A 26,932-nucleotide genomic window follows, 5' to 3' on the forward strand; every position below is an offset into this window, starting at 1 on the left:
TGTTTAACACGTGAATGATCTTTATTACCACGTACCAAACATATATCTTTTTCAGATCGCATATCACACAAAATACCTCGGGTTTATATTAGATTAAGTTAATTAGAGATTTGCATGTCAGAATAGGTCATTTAGTTATCATTATTCTTATTGCAATCACTTGAAAACCACCCGTCGTCATTTTCAAACCCACATTGCGAAACTGGTCCCATCATCCCCAGTTGGAGCCACCATACCAAACAAAAAAGGAGTTGCTTTCTAAGGTCCGGACCGGGTGGTTATCTCCCATGTTGGAGCAACAGAAATCTGAGGCTTCAACAGATCCTTGGAGTAATATATAAAATTGTTGCATGGAGGAAGGATCTGATCATCCTAAATTAATATTTTGTGGAACCTTTCGGTTACTGGAAATTTGTAACGAATTGTCATCATAGGATTGAATTGAGCTTACTTCAATATTCTTCGGAACATCAGTTTGTTGTTTCTGTTTTGAATGATACAATTACATAGCTTGATTGAGTTGTCTATTCTCGTGATTCAGATGTCGATAGGGAATTCTTTTGGTTTGACTTTTTTTTAGTAGGGGTGTGGCAATTTTTTGATTTTCTTTTGGTACTGCGGTTGTTGAGTTAGGTACAAAATCTTTGTTTGGAATTTTCATCATCTGAATTACAACATGTGAGTGTGTTTTTCCTTCAATTGATTTATCCTCTTCTTGAGTTGTGGTATTAACTGGTTCGATATTCGTTCCTTTATTTTCAACTAGAGTTGTTACAATTGGTGACTTCGGTACTTCCTCTTGAATACAATGTTCTAACTTGTCTTTTAACAACTTCTTTCCCTTCTTAAGCTTCTTAATTTGTGTTAGTAATTTTTCGCTATGGTCCTTAAGTCAAGAGACTTCTTCATTTCTATTAGTGGTGATTTTGTCAATTTCACTATGCATATTTTGTAGTGTTTTTTTACCTTCTTGAAAAATTATTTTTGAAATATCTTGTATGTCTTCTGGTGTTACTAATTTTGGCTTCAATGCAACATCTTGAAGTGTTATTTTTTTATTTTTGTATGAAAATGTCAAAAACTTCTTTTTCGTATTTAGATGAAGGAACCTAGGGGTTTCCATCCAGGGTGAACCTAAAATAATGTCACCTTGATCGCTCCATAGGGTTTGAACCAGTGTTCCATGGGGTCTCATCCCCCCACCTAGGGGTCGAGTTTCCTAGCTCCCTCGCGCTCCGGGGACTTGGGGACGAGAGGGGGTCGTTTCCTCACGCTCCCAAAAAACAAGGTACGCGAGGAAACTTGAAAGGGGTCATTTCCTCCATTTTTGGGGTCGTTTCCTAGGTGAAAGGGGTCTTAAGGGGTCTTGAGGGGTCGTTTCCCTAGAAAAAATTCGCAATTTTTTTTATGAAACAAAAAAATCGTAATTTTTAATATTTGTTGACCGATCGGGAAGGGTTTACGTTATGTTCATTTCACATTTCATTTTTTGTTTGCTCCTTCGTTGAACTAAACATTGTTGCCATCGCCAAGTAGCCTTCTGTCTGCTCCTTTGTTGAACAGAACGCTGTCGGCATCGCCAAGCAGCCTTCTGTATGTTCCTTTGTTGAACATATTACCTTGAGCAATTATGCTCATTTATCTTTTGATATGTTCTTATGTTATTTTGACCATAAAGTTAAAAATTTTGACTCTTGATGTATCAGACTTGACTTTTATAATTTTATTTCAATATTCAGTATTCAATGTTCATAGTTGGAAGTGGAACATCAATATGGTTTAAAGTTTAAAGTTTAAAAGTTTAAACATTTATAATTTTATAATTTATTTTCATTGTGCATTGTTAGTAAGTTAGTAGACTAGTAGTTACATTGTACAGTTACAAACTGTTAAAATTGGCAACTAGGGCCAAACTCCATGTGGGTCACCTCATTTATGGCAGTTGATATTTTTCCTAGATTCCTCTTGTCGAGAGGTGTAGGATTGATCTAAAGATCATCCGATTCCGACAAGTATTTATGGATATATGAATTTATTTGTATTTACTTGACAAATTGTCAATGTCGGCCAACAGTTAAATGTGTGGCACACATGCCCAGTGAATCATATAAATACAAGAGAGGTTGATTCATTTTCTCATCATCTCATCTCCACATCTCTTCTCTCTCCTAGTCTCTTGGGTATGCATAGGAGGAAGAAGACTCTCTCACGTGGGAAGAAGAAAGAGGATGCAGTTAGGGCAGCAAGCTGTGACGTGGAAGGAGGAGGACGCAGTTAGGGCAGCAAGCTGTGACGTGGAAGGAGGAGGACGCAGTTAGGGCAGCAAGCTGTGACGTGGAAGGAGGAGGACGCAGGAAGGTACAACAACACGTTTTGGGTGCTAGAGGACTACGTTGACCAGCGTATAGGCTCCCTTGACTGCGGATTTGTGTGGGGAGTCTCTCTCTTGCTAGCCGCAGTTCAGATCAGCCTTGTTGACCTCTGTTTGACCACTGTTTTGGGGCAGCATTGACTGGTTAGGGCTGACTGCAGGAGCTGATATATTGACTACTGTTTTGACCATGTTTTGAGGACTGTTTTGGGCTGCTACTTATTGTTGTTGAAGACCGAGTTCTTCAATTTGACTAGAAGTCAATTCGGGGTTGTTTGACCAAGTTTGACTTTACTGATCTAGGGTTTGCTGCTGCTGATATAAAATTACAGAATTCTGATTTTGTACTATTTCTCTCTGCTAAACTATTGAAGATAAAAGAAGATTTGATCAAAGGGTTTCCCCGCATTGGGGTTTGTCCCTGGCTAGCCGCCACATCTTGTGTCTCTTGTCTTGGCTTGTTTCTCTTGTCTTGGCTTGTTTTCTGTCGATCGTTTAATGTTCTATCTGCATTTTACTTAATGTATATATGATTGCTAATCTATGGCTAATAAGAAGAAAAAGAAGTAAATTGTTCTAAGCATAGAACATACCATAATTTAACACAAAATTACATGTATGATTATAATTTATATGATAATGATATCAATGATCATGCTTTTCGTTTTAAAATTGTTTCAGTTATATGATTCATCGATTTATATTTTATATTTATAAGTTTTTAAGACCCTGACGTCTCCCCCCTCCATGTTTCCTAAAAATTGATGGGGAGCTTTTGCATAGGCGCTTTTGCGTATCCCCGCTCCCCCGCCTCCTCGTCCCGAAAACTTGGTGGAACATTGGTTTGAACTGAGAATCGTGATATGAATGTATAATCTCCAATGTCTAGTTGTAAATTGATTATGTCATATTTTTTGTTGTCATAATAGTCTAATTTTTCGATTATATTTGACTCGGGAATCACTAATTGGTTTGCAATTTTAGGTTTTATATAACTTTATCTCCGGTTGGTGAGATAGCAATAGTAACATCTTTTGCACAATAGACCCTTTAATTCTAAATAGCACTGAGGCATAGTTATATGAAGTTTCTGAGAATCTTCCGACCGTCATTTCCTTATTAGGCTCCATTTTGCTTCTTTAAAAATATTCTTCTTTAATACTTAAAAATACCCTTTAAGAATATTAAAGGAGTATAATACCCCTTTACAACTTTAGGAGTATTAAAATATAATATCTATTTTCCACTAGCTTCACTTTTAAAGTTCATTCTCTTTACTTAGAATAGATCCCCTTTTTAACTTTATAATCTCCCTTGGTAATTTTAATTAATTTTAAATAACTTCAAACAACCAATTTGCTTATTATAACACTTTTCTCTTTTTTATTTTTTTAACCTTTATCCTAATTAATATTCCTTCCTTAACTTTATAGAGGATTGATATCACTCCACAATTTTTATTCTTTTATGAAAACCTTGAATATGAAAATTAGGATTGATATTGTTGTAAAATGTAACTAGGTTTGGTCTTCATAATGACATGTAATTATGATCTTTGTAAATCATGAAATAAAGAGAATAAAATTATTTTTGTAATGCCTTGCTTCATGGGTTTCATGAGCAAGAGTTTTTATTCTAGATGGCTCCCATTGAGAGCTTTAGGATTTGTCAAAGAGTCAATGTCATGTATGAAGATATGTCAGGACTCAAAAGTATTCTAGTCTATAGGATTGTCAAATGGCCCTCCAAAAGACAAGAATGATTCTCGTCTTCATGTCGGCTTCTAGAAGGAACAACTAACACAAGTCGGCTCACAAATAAAAGACACATCCATTCGTTGAATACATGTCGGCTTATTTACGAGACAAACTACTATAAATACGTGGCTAGGATCTCTGCATTTACATAGTTCACGAGTTCGATTTCCTTTGAGATTTCAGACATTTTCTTTGGGATTTTCGAGTGACAGTGACAAATGGCCTAATGAAGGATTACTGTTCGGATACTTGAGGAGTTTGTATGTCTCTATGGACAGTGGCAGGCCGTAGAATGAGGCTTGGATATGTCCCTTTGTGATTTCGGGTAGACAGGGACAATAAGAAGTTTGGATCATCATTGAGATTCAGATGATTGTTTTGGAGAAGAAGTTTCAGTACCCTAAATAGAGAAACACAGTTCGGAGAGGAGGCTACAGTAAGGTGTGAAGTCTAGGAGCTATGTAATTCAGATCACAGTGAATGAGTGACAAGTTTGTAGTATACACAGTGATGAAATAGTGCCACAATCTTAGTGGAATCTCAATAAGGGTATTGATGTTATATCTGTGCCATCATAGAAGAAAGATCTTGGTAATATGACAACGTGGAGGTCTCACAGGTCGAAGTGGAAGAGGAGTCAAGAAGAATGGTGATTGTTAAGAGAACGTGTGTCTTGGTCTTGGAGTGGCTAATAGGTCAAGGGCCTTGGTATTCGTCAATTGGAATCTCTATAAGAAGAATTTTTGCGGATTTTCGTCTCAAAGAGTGAGAGGTTTTGGCCCTGGTTTATAGCCTACATGATGTGTCTCTTGTGTATTTATGTTCATGCATTAGTTATTGTTTGATGAAGAAGAACACTAATAATTTAATGTGAAGAAGATCCCAATCTAATGCCCTAGATTTCTCAACATGGTATTAGAGCTAAGGTGCTGAAGTCAAAGGAAGGGCATCTAATCAAAGAGACATTCAAGGATGGAGTTTCAAGAAGGACATCAAAGCAAGTTGAAGGTTATCAAAGCAAAAGATCAAGATCTATATTGAAGAATCAAAGCCTAAATGGAAGAAGCAACAACAAGAATATTCTAATTATATGATTTTAAAATTATTAAAATTATTAATTATTAAATTATTAAAATTAAAATTAATTTATTAAAAGTAAAATCTATTTTAGTATCTAGATAATTATATGATTTTAAAATTATTAAAAGTAAAATTAAAAATTAAAAATTAAAGGTTTCATTAGACCTGTGCTTTACCTCTATCATTCTGCCCTCATAAGTATATATTCCCTCCATCTGGCTCTTCTTTTTATCAGATGATGGATCCCATTTGGGATTCGAAACGTTGGTGTAAAAACTCCATTACTGTGGGTTCTCCGATCAGAAATTCAAATAACAACAAGAATGTTTGTTTCTATAGGCATCATCAAAAGGCCACAAAGACCCTCATCAAGTTGTCTACAAGGCAATATAGCTCAAAGGACTTTAAAGATGAAGATCACATCATCTTGGAGAAAGTCGAAACCCTAGAAGCATTTCTGATCTACACTATAAGAGAAGTTGAAATATCTTGAAGACTAGAAGGCATTGTCATCATCTTCAAGGTTATAAAGCAAGCAAGGATCCTCTCCTTGTCCTTGAAGAAGTTCATTCGAAGAAGCAACAAATCATCCTCATCAAAAGGAACAACCTTCTCTATTGAAGAAAGGCTTTTTCATTTGGAAGAAGATCATCCAAGAGGGAGCACTAATATATCTTCTTCAAAGTGTTCAAGGTGAAGATTTCATCTTCACTTGTCAAGTAAGTATCTTTCATTCTTTAATCAATTTGGTAAAATGACTTCGTGTTTGCCAGGAGATCTATAAGTTGGATGGGTCATCGAAATTCCTTGCATGAAAAAGGAGGATAGACATAATCCTATAAGAAGGTGGAGTCATTGAACATATTAAAATGTCTCCTCTGAATTCATGGAAAGGGATTCTTATGAAAGGTCCCCTCATATAGCAATATTGGAGACATCAAAGAAATGTATATATGAACTTAACATAATATTATCTTAAGATGCGGTAAAGAAGGTCACAAGACTTAGATCTGATCTACACAAAATTGAAGGTATCAAAGGATGAAGGGATATCTTCGTAAGATCTCAACTACGAGATTTGGGATAAGAAGATAATCATCATTGATCTATAATGCACTCACTGATGAACAAGGTAATAGATATCCACGAGGATAAGAAAGTTACCTCATTCAACAACTTGTGATTTCTATTCAAGATAGAAGAAGACAAGTTGAGGGCAAAAGTGTTGAAGGTTAATGACTCAAACATTTGCTGGAAGGAAAGGAAGTTTGGAAAATTTTGGTCCTTAGAAAAGAAAGAAGAACATAGATGAGATTCAGTGCTATGGATGTAAAGACTATGGACATTACAAAAAAGATTGATATTAGAAGAAGAGAAGAAGTCTATATCACCGAAGAAGTGGAGGAAGCTGAAAAGAAGAAGTCCAAGAAAAGAGAAAGTAAGAGATCTCTACTAGGTTTAAGATAGTCTCCCTCTTTAAGGGGCTTGACATAGCTTCTAAATCTTATGTTATCGATATGGCTATAATAAATGATAAGATGCATCGTGGCATCATGGAAGCATTAGAAACAAGAGCTCATGACATCATCATGGGAAACAGGAAGATGTCTGATAGTCAACTTTGAAGGATATAGCTCTTGTTGACCTCATTGAAAGATCAAAGGAAGAAGTCATCCAGGACAAGTCTCATCATACATCAGTTTAAAAGGGAAACATCTGTTGAATAAGGAAATGCGAGATGGAATGCTCATTGGAGGATTCACCGATCTAGAGAGGAAGCAAGTGTTTCATTAGGAACTCCAATTTGTGGAGTTCATGAGATAATGGTATGATGACATGAGAGATGAAGCAACTCAAGGGCTTGAAGATCTTTTCAATCAAGGAACCTGCTGAAAGAAGCCTAGATGACCTAAAGGTAAATAAGGTATAAATGCTTGTATTTAATATTATAAAGTCATGTTGTATGGTTGTAGGTAACAAGGATCACTACTTTTATTTTGAGAAGCATGATCAATTTATCAAAGGAAAGGAATCTCCTCCTATGAAAGAATGTCGGAAGGCTTGAGTCACACTAGATGAAATCAACATAATATGTCCTCATGTGAAGTATGAGGTGGTTGACTACGATTGAGAAACTTTGGTTGGAAGCCCCTGGGAATGAAGTGTGTGAAAAGATAGGAAGAGATCGTGATAATATGCAACAATTGTAGAAGGCATTCAACATCCAAAGTCCAAGAAGATTTGACTAGAAGATCTCTCGGAAGGATGTGAAGACTCTGATGGAAGTCGGAAAAAGATAGAGATCCTTGACACTGAACATCTGTGGGAGATGTGTCAATCTGCATGCAAGATGTTGATACTTACAAAAAGATGTCATGGTGAAAGATCATCACAAAGATAAATCTGATTTGAAGTGTTCATTGATTTTTTGAACTAACATCTAGTTGGGCTTATGTAGGACTGTCAAAGGGAAGATCTGTGAATGACCTTGAAGCAGACCATATAGAAGGATGTAATGTCCCTCAGAGACTATGGCATGAAAGCAGAATGACATAAAGCAAAGCCAGTTGGAAAATCTAATGGATCACTTTCTGATGAGTTGAAGACATGACAAACTCATGAATAAAGTGATGGATGGTTTGTGCCCTATATGGAAGTTCCCAAAGATGAAGACTCCTTGACGAAAAAGAAATTTATGACATCAAAGAAAGGAGCTCTTCATGAAGCTGATTGTTGTAGGATCTCCACATGAAGAGCTGTGATATGTCCCTAGTTAAGAGGGAGCCTGAGAAGAAGTTTCTTACTTGGAAGAAACTTGGAAATTCCTAAGCTGGAAGCTTAGGTACATTCCTCTGTGATAGGAATGAGTACATTCCTTTAATGGAATAAAACCTCCTAGTATAAAAAGGAGTGATAGACATGTTGTTCTGATCTTCACTTGGGAAGACAAAATGGAGGATTGTGTAATCATTTGGCATCCGATGCTCTTAGGGGATGAGATAGGGCATCCCATGAAAGAGTAGTCGTGGAGGACCGATATTCTTTTGGGACTAGGGAGTCCAAGAAAAGAATATTCCTTATGGAGCATATCCTGAGTGAAACTGGGTGTTGTATGTTCCTAGAGAGACAATGATGAGTATGTCTAAAAATCATTGGTCTCGCCAGCGTTGTGCTTTGATCTTGTGGAGAGATAGAGCTGTTAGTCAAGGCCTTGCTATATAACAATGCTGGTTGGTATGATGCTATACAAATGAGTTACAAATCCGAATTCTTCTTATGAGAAATTCTTCAGATTGAGAATGACCAAGTATCATTATGAATTCCTCCCTAGTTAAGAGGGAGTGTTGTCAATGTAACTAGGTTCGGTTTTCATAATGACATGTAATTATGATCTTTGTAAATGATGAAATAAAGAGAATAAAATTATTTTTGTAATGCCTTGCTTCATGGGTTTCATGAGCAAGAATTTTTATTCTAGATGGCTCCCATTGAGAGCTTTAGGATTTGTCAAAGAGTCAATGTCATGTATGAAGATATGTCAAAAGTATTCTAGTCTATAGGATTGTCAAATAGCCCTCCAAAAGACAAGCACGGTTCTCCTCTTCATGTCGGCTTCTAGAAGGAACAACTAACACAAGTCGGCTCACAAATAAAAGACACATCCATTCGTTGAATACATGTCGGCTTATTTATGGGACAAACTACTATAAATACGTGGCTAGGATCTCCGCATTTACACAGTTCACAAGTTCGATTTCCTCTGAGATTTTCAGACATTTTCTCTGAGATTTTCGGGTGACAGTGACAGAGGAAAGTTCGGATCTCGGGTGGCCTAATGAAGGATTACAGTTCGGATACTTCAGGAGTTTGTATGTCTCTATGGACAGTGGCAGAATGAAGCTCGAATATGTCCCTCTGTGATTTCGGGTAGACAGGGACAGTAAGAAGTTTGGATCATCATTGAGATTCGGATGAATGTTTTGGAGAAGAAGTTTTGGTACCCTAAACATAGAAACACAGTTTGGAGAGGAGGCTACAGTAAGGTGTGAAGTCTAGGAGCTATGTAATTCGGATCACAGTGAATGAGTGACAAGTTTGCAGTATACACAGTGATGAAATAGTGCCACAATCTCGGTGGAATCTCAGTAAGGATATTGATGCTATATCTGTGCCATCATAGAAGAAAGATCTTGGTAATATGACAGCGTGGAGGTCTCATAGGTCGAAGTGGAAGAGGAGTCAAGAAGAATGTGACTATTAAGAGAACGCGTGTCTTGGTATTGGAGTGGATAGTAGGTCAAGGGTCTTGGTCTTGGTATTCGTCAATTGGAATCTCTATAAGAAGAATTTGTGTGGGTTTTCCTCTCAAAGAGTGAGAGGTTTTGGCCCTGGCTTATAGCCTACATGATGTGTCTCTTGTGTATTTATGTTCATGCATTGGTTACTGTTTGATGAAGAAGAACACTAGTAATCTAATGTGAAGAAGATCCTAATCTAAAGAAGTAAAAAGCATTCGCAAGCAGTCACTAATAGAAGAAGAGAAATCCCTAATGCTAATGCCCTAGATTTCTCAACAGATGTCACTCCACAATTTTTATTCCTTTATGAAAACCTTGAATACCAAAATTATTCTTTTAATTACATTTGGTTTAATTTATTCAAGTTTGGTAAGGTTCAATAGTTACAACTGAACAGGCACGACCTTGCTTGATGTATTGAGGCAGGTGCTTGGCTATGTCATAAATGACAAATTTAGGAAAGCCTATGACTCTTTTGAAAATGCAATTGCGACGTCTAGAATCTCTCCCCCAAATTCTAATCACCAGTTGCTTGCACTGAGACTCTGAGACCCACAAATATATACTATAAAAAATGTGATAAATCGGCAGCTCGATTAGATTAATTTTTAATTGGTTGTCTGATTAATTCACTGTGTGCGATGGTGGCTGTATATTACGGTAGTGTCAACTACAAAGGCAGTGCCTGGACGGTGGCTGTATATTATGGTAGTGTCAACTACAAAGACAGTGCCTGGACGGTGGCTGTGTGGCAGTTGGGCAGAGAAGGACGACGGGGCTTGTGATGGAAAATGCCGCGGTGAACACTGTGTGTAGTGTGGCTATTGCTGCGTGCGACCTTTAGAATGCCAATCCTAAGTACTGCAAGATCATGTTTTTAAAAGATAAATATTGATTCTTGCCTTGGATTATGCTTCTAAAGCCCTTGTTTTTGAATGAATTTATGGGCAATTAAAAGAAGCCCGTGGGATAATTTGTTGTTTTTCACATATGCACTTAGATTACATTTATAAGTATCATGTTTCCTAAGCAGTCCGTTTTAATGTATCTTGTTGCTTAACTCTGCATCCATTACAACAAATTTTAATTGTTCAAGGCTGATAGCTTATTATCAGTAAAAAAAATAATTTGTGATATTTTTTGGCAGGTCTGATTGTTGGTGGGTTGGCAAACATTTCAAATACAGAAGAGAACATTAGGTGAGTTTCATATTTGTGGCACCAATGGTTTTCACATATTTTGATGGTACATTGATATAAGAACATATGTTTGTTTCTCAATGCATTGCTTTAAGCATAGAAACCTCTATTTCTGCTTGGAATTTTCACTTACAGATATAAATTTTGAAAAATTTGCAGGAAATGGTTCAACTTCCACGAGGAGTTTTTCTTTTTGCTTCTGCTGCCACCAATAATCTTATATCCTTGTGTAGAAGCTTATACTTTGAAGTTTTAGATGATAATTTTATTCTTTTACTCTCATTTACTCATTTCTGTTAAAGGATGCTTTAGTTTTCTTTGACTGTTGTTCCACTCAGTCAGGTTTTAGCTTACAACCTGTAAGTTCTGCTCTTTGCTAATAGATAAACTGCCTTATTTTGTATTCAGTAATATGCAGGATATGTTTCCTATTCTGAGCCTTTTTCTGGGAAATTCATTTTTCTTTCCCTCTGTTGCCACAGAAACCATTCTTTTCAAACTTTGGTGCAATAATCACATTTGCTATTTTGGGGACATTCATCTCTTCAATGGTGACGGGAATATTAGTGTATATTTCTCTCTCCAATTTCTTACTTGGGATCTGGTTATTTCTCAAACAAAGTTTGACTTTACTTTTCCCATGAGTTGCATGCATATGGAGAATGCTAAAGGCTGTAGTTTTGATGTTTATTACACTACTTTTTAATATTTCTTATCTTATGTGTCAAGTAATTTGTTGTTTCTAACATTGGTCTCTCATTAAAGTTATCTAGGAGGGATATTCCTTCTGATGTTTAGGCTACCATTTCAAGAGTGCATGATGTTTGGTGCTCTTATCTCAGCTACAGACCCAGTGACAATATTAGCCATCTTTCAGGTATGATAAATCATTTTAAAACCTTATAATGCTTTTTTCATTTGGGATACTAATGCATTTTACATGTGAGTACTCATTTCATTCAAACTTCAATATCTGTGAAGCCGAATATGATTATTCTTTATTTAAAATTCATTTCTTATTTTAGAAAAAGAAGATTCTAGATGCATCTTTGATTCTTTTAAGGCTTTATTCATAAATTAGAATTTCATGACAGACGAATACAGATGACCACAGCCTGCAATCTTTGTTTGTTAAATTTTTTCTTAAATGGAACTAATTTTCAATACTTTCCTAGACATATTTGAGGCTCGAGAGCTAAAACTTTGTTAGGTAATGAAAATGCAAAAAATCCTAAGAATACAATTTATGTACTATTGGTGAAATGTGCAGCAAAACATTTGAAGATGTATTCTCTTTTAAAATATGAAATGTATTTACACCAAAAGTAGAAATGCCAAGTATTGGAATGAACTCGCAATCCAAGGGGTAACTCTCCAATGAAGATGATTTATAGTAAAAGACTACCATACCCACTTTGATTCCCCTTTAGGGTATCGGAAAAAAAAACAAAGAGAGGAGAGAAAGCAACAAATTTAATTGCTGCTATCTGAACTGCTGCCCATGGAATTTCCACTCTGTCACGGAACTGTTAGGCTGCCTCTGCCTAACCTCATGTTTTTCTAGGTTTACCTCTGCACTGCAGCTGTGTCTGAACTGTTAGTTGCTTCTTGCTTGAGTGCAACTTTCTTCCACCTAAAGGTGTCCCGATGTGTGCCTTTTCTCTTCCAATGACGCTTACACTGCAGCTTCTGTGTGTGGGTGTCCAAGTCTCTCAAAATGCAACAGTTCTCTCCTACGTGTTGCATGTCTTTTGCTCATGCTGACCCTGTCGGTATATCTGCTAGAAGTTATAGGTTTTGGTCTCTTTGTGTTAAATCTCCTTATACCAGCCCAGATTTATTTTCTTGCAACAATTATTTATTCCCAGAAACTTATGTTATTATTCAAATAAATTCCGAGTTGTTGAAAAATAAAATCACTGGTATTTTAACTCACAGAAATTTTATACGCAGCGGACATAAAATCAGAGAGATCAATTACACATTGCAACATATAAATACCCACAACAATTCTCCTTCGTTAATTAATCTCAGGGAAATCAGGGCTTCGACCCACAGAGAAATTACAAGGAAATATGCACTGATTGGAACCTGTGACTCAACCCTATTGGAAGAATTCTGCCCTAGGAATTTCAGCCCAATTGAAATTAGCCCCTGAAGAAATTTGGCTTGGAAAATTTCGGCCCACCTCTCACCAATAACTCAACCATGCACCTCATGAAATTTGGCCCTGGCAAATCGGCCTCTCCAACAATTAACCTCCTTCTCGCTTCAGCAATTCGGCCCTGGAATCTCCAACAATTCAGCTGCTTGGAAATGCTCCCGTATCAACCTGCAATTTTCCTCTTTCGCCTCAGTCTAGATGAGCCTCTCTTTCTTGAGCAATCACTCTCCCTCTTTGAGAAAGTCACTTTCCCAAAAATGCAGTAGTTTCCTTTCTCTTTTGTTGTTGTGTCTTCACCTTTCCCTTAGGCTTTCATTTATAATTTTATCAAACCCAAATCCCTAACCCTAATCTTTCTTCTAGAAGATCTAGGAGATCAATAGTTGAGATCATTTTTAAGTCATTTAAATAATTTCATTATTTACCCTTAGAAATTGACTTAATAGTCCACACTAATTAATGATTTTAATTATTGTACTAAGTTAGACTTAGGAAAGAAATAAATCACTTCATCAAGCAGGCACTTAAAGAGGCAATAAATCATCTCCTACATGCTAAGACACCAAGCATATGCAAAATACATTTGGAGGCTACCACAAGCTTCAACACTCCCTCCTTAGCAAGGAAGGGATTCTCCACTCTCCCCAACTTATCTCGGTACTTATCAAACTTACATTTCGCTGGAAGGGATTCTCCACTATCCCCAACTTATCTCGGTACTTAACAAACTTACCTTTCGCTGGAGGCTCAATGAGAATATCTCCCACCTGCTCCTCTGTGGAAATGTACTGCGGTCGCACAACACCTCTATTAACTCTGCCGCTAATGAAGTGGTTCAACCACATAGGAACCTACCTAAATATGGGTTCCGCTTATCACCCTCAAACAGATGGACAAACAGAGGTTGTCAATAAATGTTTGGAGGCCTACCTACGTTGCTACGCTACAGGAAAACAAAATAAGTGGGCTCAATGGTTGCATCTCGCTGAATGGTGGTATAATTCTACTTATCATACGTCAGCAAAAATGACGCCATTTCAAGCTTTGTATGGATATGAGCCCCCAAAATGGAAGGATCTAGCTATTGTCTAGACAAATCTACCTGCTGTTAAAAATCAACTAGAAGAAACCCAAAAAATCGTCCAAATATTAAAAGAAAACTTGAATAATGCGAGGAATTGTATGAAGCAACAAGCAGACCGAAACAGAACCGAAAGAGAGTTTGAAGTCAGAGAATGGGTGTTTGTCAAGCTCCAACCATACAAACAATCTTCCTTAAAACAGGGAGGAAAAAATAAATTGGAACCAAAGTTCTATGGACCTTATCAGATCAATAAAAAGATTAGCCAAGTTGCATATGGTTTAAGCCTTCTAAAGAAAAGTCATGTTCACAATGTCTTCCATGTCTCTTGCCTTAAAAAGGCACTAGGCGACCATCAATCAACGCAAACAATGCTTCCCTCCCTGGATGATGAAGGAAGGGTCATTCTAGAACCAGAAGGTATTTTATCTACTAGAGAAAGAAAGTTTCGACATCGTACAATCAAGGAATACTTGATTAAGTGGAAGGACTTACCAGAAGAAGAAGCTTCTTGGGAGACTGAGGCATTTTGTCAACAACATCTGTCGTTACGTATGCTTTGAGAACAAAGCATTTTTTCGAGAGGAAGGCAATGTTATGTAAAAATTAGTTAATATTATGTAAAAATTAGTTAGTTGTAGTTTATTAGGCAAAAGGGCATGATCTTTGGCATGATCAAAGATCATGCCCGTTCACCAAGAGGCACCTAAGGTGGTATATAGCCCGGGCCTTTCACAAAAATGTAATCATCATTCAATTATTAATAAAATATTTATTTAATTCTGTTTATTACAGAAGTTTTATACTTCACCCAATTAACCTGTCTTGGCTCTACCATGAACTGGCTGAGTTTGTTCACATCAAAACAGATATTCGACCTAGTGTTGACCAAATACATCAAGGAACCTATTAGCTTCCTATACAGTGTGGGATCCACGAACTCATCCTTAGAAGCACTCAACTTCTTCAAGTTAGTGATTATTGCTGTAGGCACAAACCTGCAATCCTCCATTCTAAACCTCCTCAAGATTTCCACTGCATATTTGCCCTGCCCAAGGAAAATTTCTCCTGGATGCTACCACACCTTCAATCCCAAAAGGTAGTGCATCAAGCTGATGTCCTTCATTTTGAACTCTGAAGCAAGGTCCTCCTTGCACATCCCTATGAGCTTCTTTGACCTTGTCAAGAAGTGTGAAACAGATGATGAGATTACAATTGCGGGAGCCTGGCTTATATACCGCCAGGAACACCCTTTGGGGAAAGGGCATGATCTTATGATCGTGCCCTTTCATCTAATTTAACTAATATTTAATAATAACCTAATCTAACTAATTTTTACATAACATTGCCTTCCTCTTGAAAGAATGCTTTGTCCTCAAAGCATACGTAACGACGGATGTTGTTGACAAAATGCTTCATTCTCCCAAGAAGCTTCTTCTTCGGGCAAGTCCTTCCACTTGATCAGATATTCCTTGATAGTACGATATCGAAGCTTTCTTTCTTTAGTAGACAAAATACCTTCTGGTTCTAAAATGACTCTTCCTTCATCATCAAGGAATGGAAGTGTCGTTTGTGTTGTTTGATTGTTACCTAGTGCCCTTTTAAGGCAAGATACGTGGAAGACGTTGTGAACACGACTTGTCTCTGGAAGGCTTAAACCATACGCAACTTGGGTAATCTTTTTGTTAATCTGATAAGGTCCATAAAACTTTGGTGCCAATTTGTTTTTTCCCTTCTGTTTTAAGGATAATTGTTTGTATGGTTGGAGCTTAACAAATACCCATTCTCCAACTTCAAACTCTCTTTCGGTTCTGTTACGGTCTGCTTGTTGCTTCATACGATTCCTTGCATTATTCAGGTTTTCTTTTAATATTTGGACGATTTTTTGGGTTTCTTCTAGTTGATCTTTAACAACAGGTAAATTTGTTTGGACAATAGCTAGATCTTTCCATTTCGGGGGTTCATACCCATATAGGGCTTGAAATGGCGTCATTTTCGCTGATGTATGATAGGTGGAGTTATACCACCATTCAGCCAGGTGTAACCATTGAACCCATTTATTTTGTTTTTCTGTAGCATAGCAACGTAGGTAGGCCTCCAAACATTTATTGACAACTTCTGTTTGACCATCTGTTTGCGGGTGATAAGCGGAACTCATATTTAGGTAAGTTCCTATATGGTTGAACAATTCCTTCCAGAAATTACCTTTGAACTTGGCATCTCTATCACTTACAATGACTTTTGGAAAACAGTGTAACTTATATATATTTTTGCAAAATATTTCCGCAATTTCTTTTGCTGAGTATGACTTTTTTATTGCCATAAAGTGAGCATATTTGGTGAGTCTGTCGACTACTACGAAAATCTTGTCCTTGCCTTCAGATACTGGTAATCCTTCGATAAAGTCCATTGAGATTTCTTCCCACTTCTGATTTGGAATGTTTAAGGGGTGAAGTAATCCTGGTGTCGTAATATTTTCGCTTTTATTCCTTTGACATGTGTCACACTCTGCTACATACTTCTGAATATCACGATTCATTCCCTTCCAAAAGAAGGATTGACGTACATTGTAGTAAGTCTTAAAGAATCCTACTTGACCAGCTGACGGTGAGTCATGTAATTCCTTGAGTATCTTAAACTTAAACTTGGAATTTGTGTTTAGATATATTCTTCCCTTATACCATAAGATATCATTCTTCCACTCAAATTTTGAGTTATTGGGAAGGTTATTGATTATTGCTGTTACTTCTGGATCTTTGGCATACTCACTTCGAATTTCGTTAAGCCACTCAGGAACAACAACCGACATTGCAAGTAGTGTTGGTTCTTCATCTTTCCTGGATAAGGCATCTGCTACTACATTGTCTTTACCTCTTTTATGTAATATTTCCAAGTCAAAAGCAGCAATTTTTTCAATCCATTTTTGTTGTTCTTCGGAAAGTGTTTTTTGTTGAAGGAGATGTTGGAGACTGTTATGGTCTGTTCGAATAGAAAGCTTACTTCCCAAAAGATATTGCCTCCACTTAGCTAGTGCGTGCATGATAGCGAGCATTTCTTTGTTATATGTGGATTTGAGGCGTTCTCTTTTATTGAGCTTCCTACTTTCAAAAGCTATTGGATGTCCTTGTTGCATTAGTACTGCACCTATACCGAATCCAGAAGCATCACACTCAATGATAAATGGTTTAGAAAAATCTGGTGTTGCTAATACGGGAGCATTAGACATAATTTCTTTTAATTTTTCAAAACACCTTCCTGCTTCCTCATCCCATAGAAACGAATTCTTCTTTAAAAGATTTGTTAGAGGTGCAGTTATATGTGCATAGTTTTTAATAAACCTTCGGTAATATCCCGTCAAACCTAAGAACCCTCTTAGCTTGGATATATTAACAGGTTTGGTCCATTCTTTTATAGCTTGGATTTTGTTAGGGTCCACCTTTACACCTTCATGGGATATAATGTGTCCAAGGTATTCTACTTCTTCCTTTCCGAAGGTGCATTTGGATTTTTTTGCGTAAAATTGGTGTTCTTTAAGTAGTGTAAGAACTTTATCCAAATGTTGCAAGTGCTCCTTCCAGGTTTTACTGTAAATTAGAATATCGTCAAAGAATACTAATACAAACTTCCTGAGATGTGGGCGAAATAATTCATTCATAGTTGCTTGAAACGTTGCTGGTGCATTGGTTAATCCAAACGGCATTACTTTAAATTCATAATGACCTTCATGTGTTCGAAATGCGGTTTTTGGTATGTCTTCTAATCTTATTCTAATTTGATAGTAACCTGATCTTGGGTCCAATTTTGAGAAATACCTTGCGCCATGTAGCTCATCCAACATTTCGTCGATAAAGGGGATTGGAAATTTGTTTTTAATTGTTATTTTGTTTAATCCCCTATAGTCAATACATAGCTTGAATGACCCATCTTTCTTCCTTACCAACACCACTGGAGCAGCATAAGGACTTTTACTTTTCGAGATGATTCCACACCTTAAGAGGTCTTGGATTAATCTCTCGATTTCTGTTTTTTGGTGATGTGGATATCGGTATGGCTTGATGTTAACCGGGTCTGATCCTGCCTTGACTTCTATTGTATGCTCAATTTCCCTATTAGGTGGCATCTTTAGAGGTAGATCTTGAAATACTTCTTCATGTTTCTTAATTAAATCTTGTATCTCTGGTGACTCTTCACTAGTCATATTTGCAGATAACATTTCTAACTGATGACATTGTACTACATAAGCAGGTGCTCCCTTTCGAATCATCTTCATCATCTGAGATGATGATACAATTTGATTTTCTGGTGCTTGGAACCCATGTAATTTGTACTTTTGACCTCCCCATTTGAATTTTATAAATTGTACTTGGTGGTTAGCGGCATAAGTACCTAAAGTTCGCAACCATTGGACACCTAAAACTACATCTACTCCTCCTAATGGTACTGTGAAAAATGAAGACTCTAAACTGAAGTCTTGAATTTGCAATTTAACCTTATGGCATTTCCCCACCTTTTCAATCCTCTTACCTTCCGCTACCATTACCTTCATGTTTGGTAAAGGGAATGAAAAAATATTGAGTCTCTTGGCCATGGTTGCATCCAAAAAATTGTGTGTGCTACCAGAGTCAATGAGAACCACCACGTTGTTCTTCTTTATGTGTCCTTTTAATTTTAGAGTCTGAGGTTGTGATATACCTGTCATAGCTGATAATGACACTTGCGGCATACTTTCGTCATCTAGTTCTGGTGAGAATTCTGGGGCATCTTCTGTTTCTTCAATATCAGACTCTTCACTGTTTGAATCATTGGTTGCTTCACAATTATATAGGTTCTTTGGTTCCTTTCCTTTAACACACCTATGTTTGGGATCCCACTTTTCACCACAGCGCTTGCATTTACCCTCCTTTATCCTTTGCGCTTCCAAATTAGATTTTTCATCTTCACGACGATGTGGTGGAACATATCTTGTATTTTTTGCGTCTGCATACTGAGGTGTTCTTCGTCTTGCATATGTTTTTTCGGCTTTTTACCAAAATATTTGTTCGAATTTCTTTTCGGCTGTTTTTGCTTTTCGTCTTGCTACTTCTATTGATGAAATGTCATGCATCTCAAGTTCTACTTGTAAATGGGTTTTAAGTCCTGAGATGTATGACTGAATTAAACGAGATTCCGATAACCCAGGCACTCGAGTTACTAAGGTCTCCCATTCTTGAGTGTATTCATCCACACTTCCTTTTTGTCGTAATTTGATGAGTTTTGAAAAGAACTCTTCTTCCTTTACACCTTGGAATCTTTTGAAAAATGCATCTTTAAATCTCCTCCAGCTAATGACGTGTGTTGTCTTTTTCCACCACATATACCAGTTATATGCTTCTCCCTCCATTTTCATGGATGCATGTTTGAGTTTTTCGTCATCGTCAGTGATGTCATATATCTCAAAGTATTCTTCTGCTTTATTTATCCATGCAACATTGTTTTTTTCGTTCCCATCGAATTTAGGCATCTCAACCTTTACCCTCTTCTGGTATGTGGCTAATGGTTGAGCAAAAAAAGGGTGTTGATTATTAAGGGTATCCCAAAGTTGCTTGTTTGTAAAGGCAGTGTTACTTGCTTCTTGGTGGGGTGCCGCTGATTTTCTTGGGGATTCAACCTTTTCATGAGAATTTGTTGACTTTGTTGAATCTGATGAGAGATGTTCTTGATTTTCTTCACCATCTTTTAATAGCTCTTCGGGTGTACAATTCGACTTTTTACACAGACTTTTCAGCATTGTTAAGACTTCTCTGAAGTTTACTCCTGTTTGGACATGTTGACTTTCCATCTTTATCTCTATTCGATTTGTCGTATCTTCAAGATTTTTGATTTTGTCCGCTTGCTCCCCAAGCTTGCTCTCGACTTCATTTAATCTTTTACTGACCTCGTCGTGGTTGTTATTTATTTTTTGCTCTGCATCCAACAACCTTTTTTGAAAATCCGCCATTGTCATTGTCGACATTGAGCGGGTTTGCGGAGGCGTGTATTTATTTGCCAGCTAAAATATTTTTCCTTCCCTTTTTTTTTTTTAAATAATTAAATTAAATTAATTTAATAATTTAATTTAATTAATAATATTTTTTTTTAATTAATTATAAATTATAATAATTATAATTTATAATTATTAACCTTATATATATAAATTAAAGTTATAATATAACTTAGATTATATATATATATTATATATAAATTAAATATGATATATATATATAACCAAATCACGTTATAATTATAATCACGTTATAATTATTTTTTTTTATATATCATAAATGTCAATCTGGACAGTCGCGTTGGCTGACGAAACCGGTTGACTGTTTTAAACAATCGCGAATATCCGCAGTTTATCCAGCGGACCGATGACCAGGACTAATGGCGGATAGGAACGGAATATCGCAGTTTATCACCTGTTGAGTGCGGATGGCTACGTTTTACTGGTGAGTGGGAACCGGTGCGGCGCTGTGGACAGTGGTAAGCCTGGACAGTGCAGAGGCAGCGACACGATGGCAGATAGGGTCGATGGTCGAGGACGACAGGGTAGCGGAGGGACGTGAATGTCGACTGTGATGAGGACCGGACACAACAGAGAAATGTCAAAGTGATCCTGTATGCCGTGCTTTGAGGGTGAATAGGGACGCGACTGGAACGTGGGTGGCTTTATGAATGACAAGAGATAGGAGGGCAGATCACTTAGATCGACGACGTGGTCTGCATGTAATGAGAAGAAAGGTTTGTGGTGGTAAGTATGGGACGGACGCAGCGGGGACGGGGGACGCGGACGGCAATGGTATTGGAAGTCTGTGGGCAGCGAACGGACGGCAGGCTGTGAGCAGCGGGCGGACAACTGTAGACCGAGAACGAACTGCTCCGATACCAATGAAACAGAAAATGCTTGATACGCAGAATATATATATAAATATTTTATTAATAAGATGAAAATTACAGATGATGAGATTACAATTGCGGGAGCCTGGCTTATATACCGCCAGGAACACCCTTTGGGGAAAGGGCATGATCTTATGATCGTGCCCTTTCATCTAATTTAACTAATATTTAATAATAACCTAATCTAACTAATTTTTACATAACAAAGTGATCGTCCACATAAAGTACCAAGATGAGTGGTTGACCCTCAACGAGTACATGGTACTAGTTGGAGTCCGCTTCACTCTTGGTGAAGCCCAAACCAAGAATATATCCATCGACCGTGGCGTACAATGCGGGCGGAGCGTGTTTCAGCCCATAAAGGGCATTCTTCAACCTGCATACATGAGACTCTCTCACATGCACCTCACAGCCTTGAGGCTGCTCAATATACACCTCCTCAATCACTCCATTGAGGAAAGCAGTCTTCACATCCATTTGATGTTAGCTAGTGCACTAATTTACTTGTAGCTAAACCTCTTTGTTAGTAAAGACATATTTGTCTGCTGGCATGTGTTTTGTGTTAATATGTTTGTTTAGGTAGCTTTTTTTCTGACTATATCTTTTTGTTCAGGAACTAGGTTGTGATACTAACCTTTACGCTTTGGTCTTTGGAGAATCAGTTCTAAATGATGCAGTAAGTTTTCAAAGCCCCTAGAAAAATGTTTGCATTTCATTATAATGTTGCTCTTCTGCAAAATATAAACCTTGAATTGTCATTCTATTCTCTTTTATACCTATTGAATTGATAATTCAAGCATTGAAATGCTACAATTGATTGCCTTATATCAATATAATATTATAGTCTTGAGTTTGCCAAATAGTTTAGATTCTGATTCTTCTGACATCTTGCTGTCGTGCCATGGGGATCCTTTCTAAGGTGGCGATATCTCTCTACAGGTCAGTATTATTAGAGCACAGGAGATGGAAATTATTTCTTTAATTTTATGAGGATAGTTTTTGTTATTTCAAATGCATTAGTATGCTAATCTAGATTGCTAACATTGAAATAAACCTGATGTCCATATGGGCAGGACGATGTTATCAGTCCGTCAGCATGCAGCAACCAACCAGAGCATGTTAACTGCAGTGTGGAGGTTTATTGAAACTTTCTTTGGTTCCATGTCCACAGGTTTGAAGTTCAGAACTTTTGGTCATTTCTTATAATTAAATTGACAAATTTATAATCTTTTGCATTGTAAAAAATGAAAAAATAGTTAAAGCAACAATAATAGAGTGTAATAGGCATCTCTAGATTTTGGACAAATTATTTGGTGATGTTTCACCTACATTGCATGAAATTCTGCTTTATTAGCCCATGATCAAGTCTAATTTCAAATTCTGGAATTTGAGACTGTACATGTAAGGGTATTGAAGGTTATGCGAATGATATTTTGAGCAATGATTGAAGCACAAGATGACACATTGAGTAAGTTGAGGGGCCACCTTAGTGACACTGTAGGAAACTATGACAGTTGAAATTGAGCAAAACAATATCGATTTTATATGGTTCCAATTGTATCACAGAATTTTGTTAGAAATCTTTGAGTTATAGTAAATGTCCTCGAGAATCAATGGATCACTAGTATTCTTCCATTATGAAGAACGATGTATGGGATATTGTCCCTAGGCCAAAGGGAAAATCAATGGTCAGTTTGTGATGGATCTTCAAGATCAAACACGCTGCAGATGGGACCATTGAGAAGTACAAGGCTAGGTTCATGGCAAGGGGGTTCTCCCATAAGGAGTGAGTGGATTATGAGGAGACATTCGCTCCAGGCCTAAATACACTTCAATCAGGGCTGTCATATCTATTACTTCAGAGATGGGGCAGGGGATACATTAGAGGGATGTGAAGACAACCTTCTTCAATGGTGTGATGGAGGAAGAGGTGTATATCAAGAAGCCATAATGTTTTGAGGTGCATGGGAGGGATTCTCATGTATGGAGGTTGAAGAAGCTGCTATACAGTCTCAAACAGACACATAGAGCATGGTACTCAAGGATTGATGGGTATCTGCTAGGCATGGGATTCACCAAGAGTGAGGTAGATCCCAACTTGTACTACATATTAGTTAGTGATGATTCACTCATTTTTCGTATTGTATGTGGATGCCTCTTTCTCATAGGGCCAGAGAAGCTTATAGAGATGTGCAAGAAAGGCTTAGCTGCCGAGTTTGAGATGGACATCGGCATGATGCACTACTTTTTGGGATTGGAGGTGTGGCAACAAAGAAGTGAGATCTTCCTTTGATAGGGGAAGTATACAGTTGAAATCCTGAAGATATTCATGTTAATTTTAGATAACAATGGTATGTTTTATGCTTAACACAATTACTTCAATGTTCCCTTACCCGCCCAATTTCCAATTTAGATTTTCAATAGCAATCAGACTAACTATAAATCATATTGACAGTAACTGTAGATAGAACATGAATAAAAAAGCAGAAGACAAGCCAAGACAAGAGGACACCAGATTTGGCAAATGCCAGGGAAAAACCCCAAGATGGGGAAAACCATTTGCTCATTTTTTCTTATTATTATATCAAATGTTCAGCAAAGAGAGAGTACAGAAAGTCAAAGTTGACTTTCCAAATCAGTGTCAAAACAACCCTGTCAAATCTGCAGTCAAATTCAGCTCTAACTAGAAAGTCAACATTGGTCAAAGTAACAACAAAATGTCTTTAAAGAAGCTCGGTCATACCCAGTCAAACTCGGCCTGAACAGGAGGTCAAAGTCAGCCCAAAACAGTCCCAAAGTCAGCAGTCAAACTTGGTCAAACTCTGTCCTTAAGTCTGCAGTCAACCTGCAATTTACCTCTGCAGTCAAAGTTCTCAGAACACCTCGGTTTTTGTGCCAATGAGTGCGGCCTGCCCAAAAAGAAAACTGCCCAAAAGATCGAACTTAAAATCTACCTCGAAAGTCAAAGTCAACGCTGGTCAAACTGCAAGGAAAGCTGGAATTTCCAGCCTTGTAATTCTGTCTGAAATTCATCCTCCTTGTCATACGTGCAGTGTTGATAATATCGGTATCAACAAAATATTGGTGAGGGTCCAAAAAACATCTTATCGGCAATATCTGTGAAAATATCGGCAAAATATTGGTAAATATCAACAAGCATAAAAAATCAAAATTTTCAGATTTTTAAACATAGCCGATATTTTCAAAATATGGCGATATTTTACCGATATTTTCAAAACAGAAAATATCGCGATATTTATTCGGCTATGTATCTTTTTGCCCAATCGCTGTACGAACCAATGAGAGGAGAGAGAAGAATGTGTGATTGATGATGATGCCAAATGAGGTGAGAGGTCACTTATATTTATACAAGTCATTGAGGGTGAAGTGACATGTCTCTTGGGCTTCATGAGCCTACATGATGATGTGGCTGACCTTGACAATTTACAAGTGTGGGCATAAATTCAAAAATGCATTTCTGCAATCATCATCTCCATTTTTGATCGTCTTGAAAAGAGGAATTCAATGCAATCATCATCTCCATCAAATGAATTGTCTAAAGTGGAATTTGGCCCTAGTTGCCAATTTTAACAATTCAGGATGGTGGATCGTAGCCTATGTCGACACCCATGATAACCAACTTGAGGAAGCTGAATGCTTTCAAGTCTGAGTTGGTGGATCCCACATTGTACAAGCAACTAATAGGTTCTCTAATTTATTTGGTTAACACTAGGCTAGATATATGCTTTGCTCTGAACACACTGAGCCAGTTTATGGTGGAGCCAAGCAAGGTTCATTTGGTGGCAATAGAGCATGTGCTCAAGTATCTACGAGGAACAATGGAGTATGGGCTTAGATATGTCAAGGGTGGTGGAGTGCAATTAATGGGCTATATAGACTCAACATGGGTTGGGAGTGTAGTGGACAAGAAGAGAACCTCTGGGTAGTATTTTAGTTTGGGAGCAACAATGGTCTCATGTTTCAGTAGGAGATGTCAGGCCAGGGTAACTCCAGAATGAGCGGGAGAAAAACTGATGTATTATTCATTAGCTAACACACATTTATATACATAAATATGACGGATCAGTTCATCTTCTTGATGACTGTCCAGTTCACCCATCCGTTTCGGATTAGGTGTCAACATTCCCCCCCTTAATCTGAAGGGATGTTGGTGAGTCCAAGAATCGTTCTGAATCTTTCAAGCTTTTCTCTTCCAAGCGCTTTGGTGAAGATGTCTGCAATTTGCTCGTTTGTGGAACAATGACGGAGATGGATTGTTTTGGCCTCAACATGATGTCAGATCAGATGATATTTAGTATTGATGTGCTTAGTACGATCATGGAACTTTGGGTTCTTGGCCAACTTTATTGCAGAGGTGTTATCAATCATGAGTGGAGTTGATTGTATTTGTTTTACCTGCAAATCTTCAAGAATTTTCCTGAGCCACACAATTTCTTTCGTTGCTTCAGCTGCTGCCACATATTCTGCTTCTGTTGTGGAATCTGCTGGTACTGATTGTTTGCGTGATCTCCAGGAGACAGCTCCTGATCCAAGACTCATAGCATATCCTGAAGTAGATACCCCAGTTTCTTTGTCTCCATCGAAGTCTGAATCAGAGTATCCAATCAAGTTGAAGTCGTCCACCTGTGTATACTTGATTCCAAGGTCTTGAGTTCCCTTCAAGTACCTTAGAACTCTTTTTGCAGCAGACCAATGTCCCTCACAAGGCTTTTGCATAAACCTGGAGAGGATTCCAACAACAAATGAAATGTCTGGTCTGGTAGTAGTGAGGTAGATGAGACTTCCTACAAGCTGTCTATACTTTGTTGCATCCTCAAATTCCTTTCCTTCAATAGATGTGAGCTTCAAGTTTTGTTCCATTGGAGTAGAAAGGGGATTGCACTCTGTCATGCCAAATCTGTTTAACAAATCTCCAATGTATTTCTTTTGAGAAAGAAATATGGACTTTGGATGTTGGGTTACTTCAATGCCAAGATAGTAATGAACATAGCCCAAATCAGTCATTTCAAAATTTTTTCCTAATTCTTTCTTTATGGATGCAATATAGCTTTCATTGTTCCCTATCATTAAAAGATCATCTACATATACCACAAGATATACAACTGTTTTGCCAACTTTCTTGACAAATAAAGTTGCATCATCAAGATCAAAATGATTGAAGTTGAGTTTCAGAAGATGCTCAGTTAGTTTTTCATACTAGGCTCGTGGTGCTTGTTTGAGGCCATACAAGGACTTCACAAGTTTGCATACTTTATGTTCATGTCCTTTCACAGCAAATCCTTCAGGCTGGGACATAAAAACATTGTCTTTTAGATCTCCATTCAAGAATGCAGTTTTTACATCCATTTGATGGACTTTCCAACCGTTCTGAGCAGCTAGTGCAAAGAGTGTCCGGATGGTGGTCCATTTTTCTGTGGGGGCAAAAGTTTCTTCATAATCGACCCCTTCCTTCTGTGCAAAACCTTTTGCCACAAGCCTAGCTTTGTGCTTGTCAAGTGAGCCATCAGCTTTGTATTTGTTCTTGTAGACCCACTTGCAGCCAATTGGTTTGGTTCCAAATGGAGGATCAACCAGCTTCCAAGTGCCATTCTTTATGAGGGCATCATACTCTTTCTGCATCGCTTCTTTCCATTCATCATGAGAAGTAGCTTCTTTGAAGGAAGTTGGTTCAAAATCTGTAGACAAGTTCAATTCACAATCATAAGTAACATCCATATCAACAGGTGAATTAGAGTTATCTACATCACCTCCATCTTGTCGGTTTGTATTTCTGGTTCCTGTTTTTCCAATTTCATCAGGATGAACACTTTCAAGTGTCTTTGTCAGCCACTTTGGGGGACCTTTCTGAGATGGTCCAGGCTGCTCTGTTGATTGAGTTGGGTCTGAATCAAGATTGAGTCTCCCAATTCTATCAATTACATCACTTAAAGCATCATCCGTTGTTGGAGTGTCATGCAGGGGAGATTGTTCTTCAGAAGAAGATTCCACATGTTGATCTAGTATAGGAATCCCCCCTTCAAGATGTGGAATCTGATTATCAAACTCTTGA

At 37.6% G+C, this 26,932-nt stretch overlaps 1 protein-coding gene across 1 annotated transcript in view; it reads left to right on the forward strand.

Moving 5' to 3' along the window:
- LOC149146882 (sodium/hydrogen exchanger 5-like) overlaps nucleotides 1-26,932 on the forward strand; it is a 295,386-nt gene that overhangs the window by 32,321 nt on the left and 236,133 nt on the right. Inside the window, 8 exon segments of the mRNA XM_089445932.1 lie at nucleotides 10,654-10,705; nucleotides 10,865-10,924; nucleotides 11,040-11,064; nucleotides 11,188-11,273; nucleotides 11,471-11,582; nucleotides 21,476-21,538; nucleotides 21,782-21,801; nucleotides 21,936-22,033. Coding sequence (XP_089302058.1) covers nucleotides 10,654-10,705; nucleotides 10,865-10,924; nucleotides 11,040-11,064; nucleotides 11,188-11,273; nucleotides 11,471-11,582; nucleotides 21,476-21,538; nucleotides 21,782-21,801; nucleotides 21,936-22,033 — 516 coding nt within the window.

This window comes from Pinus tabuliformis, chromosome 9, assembly GCF_031772625.1.
Source record: "Pinus tabuliformis cultivar Carrire ecotype Pingquan chromosome 9, CPIR1, whole genome shotgun sequence".
NCBI lineage: Eukaryota > Viridiplantae > Streptophyta > Pinopsida > Pinales > Pinaceae > Pinus > Pinus tabuliformis.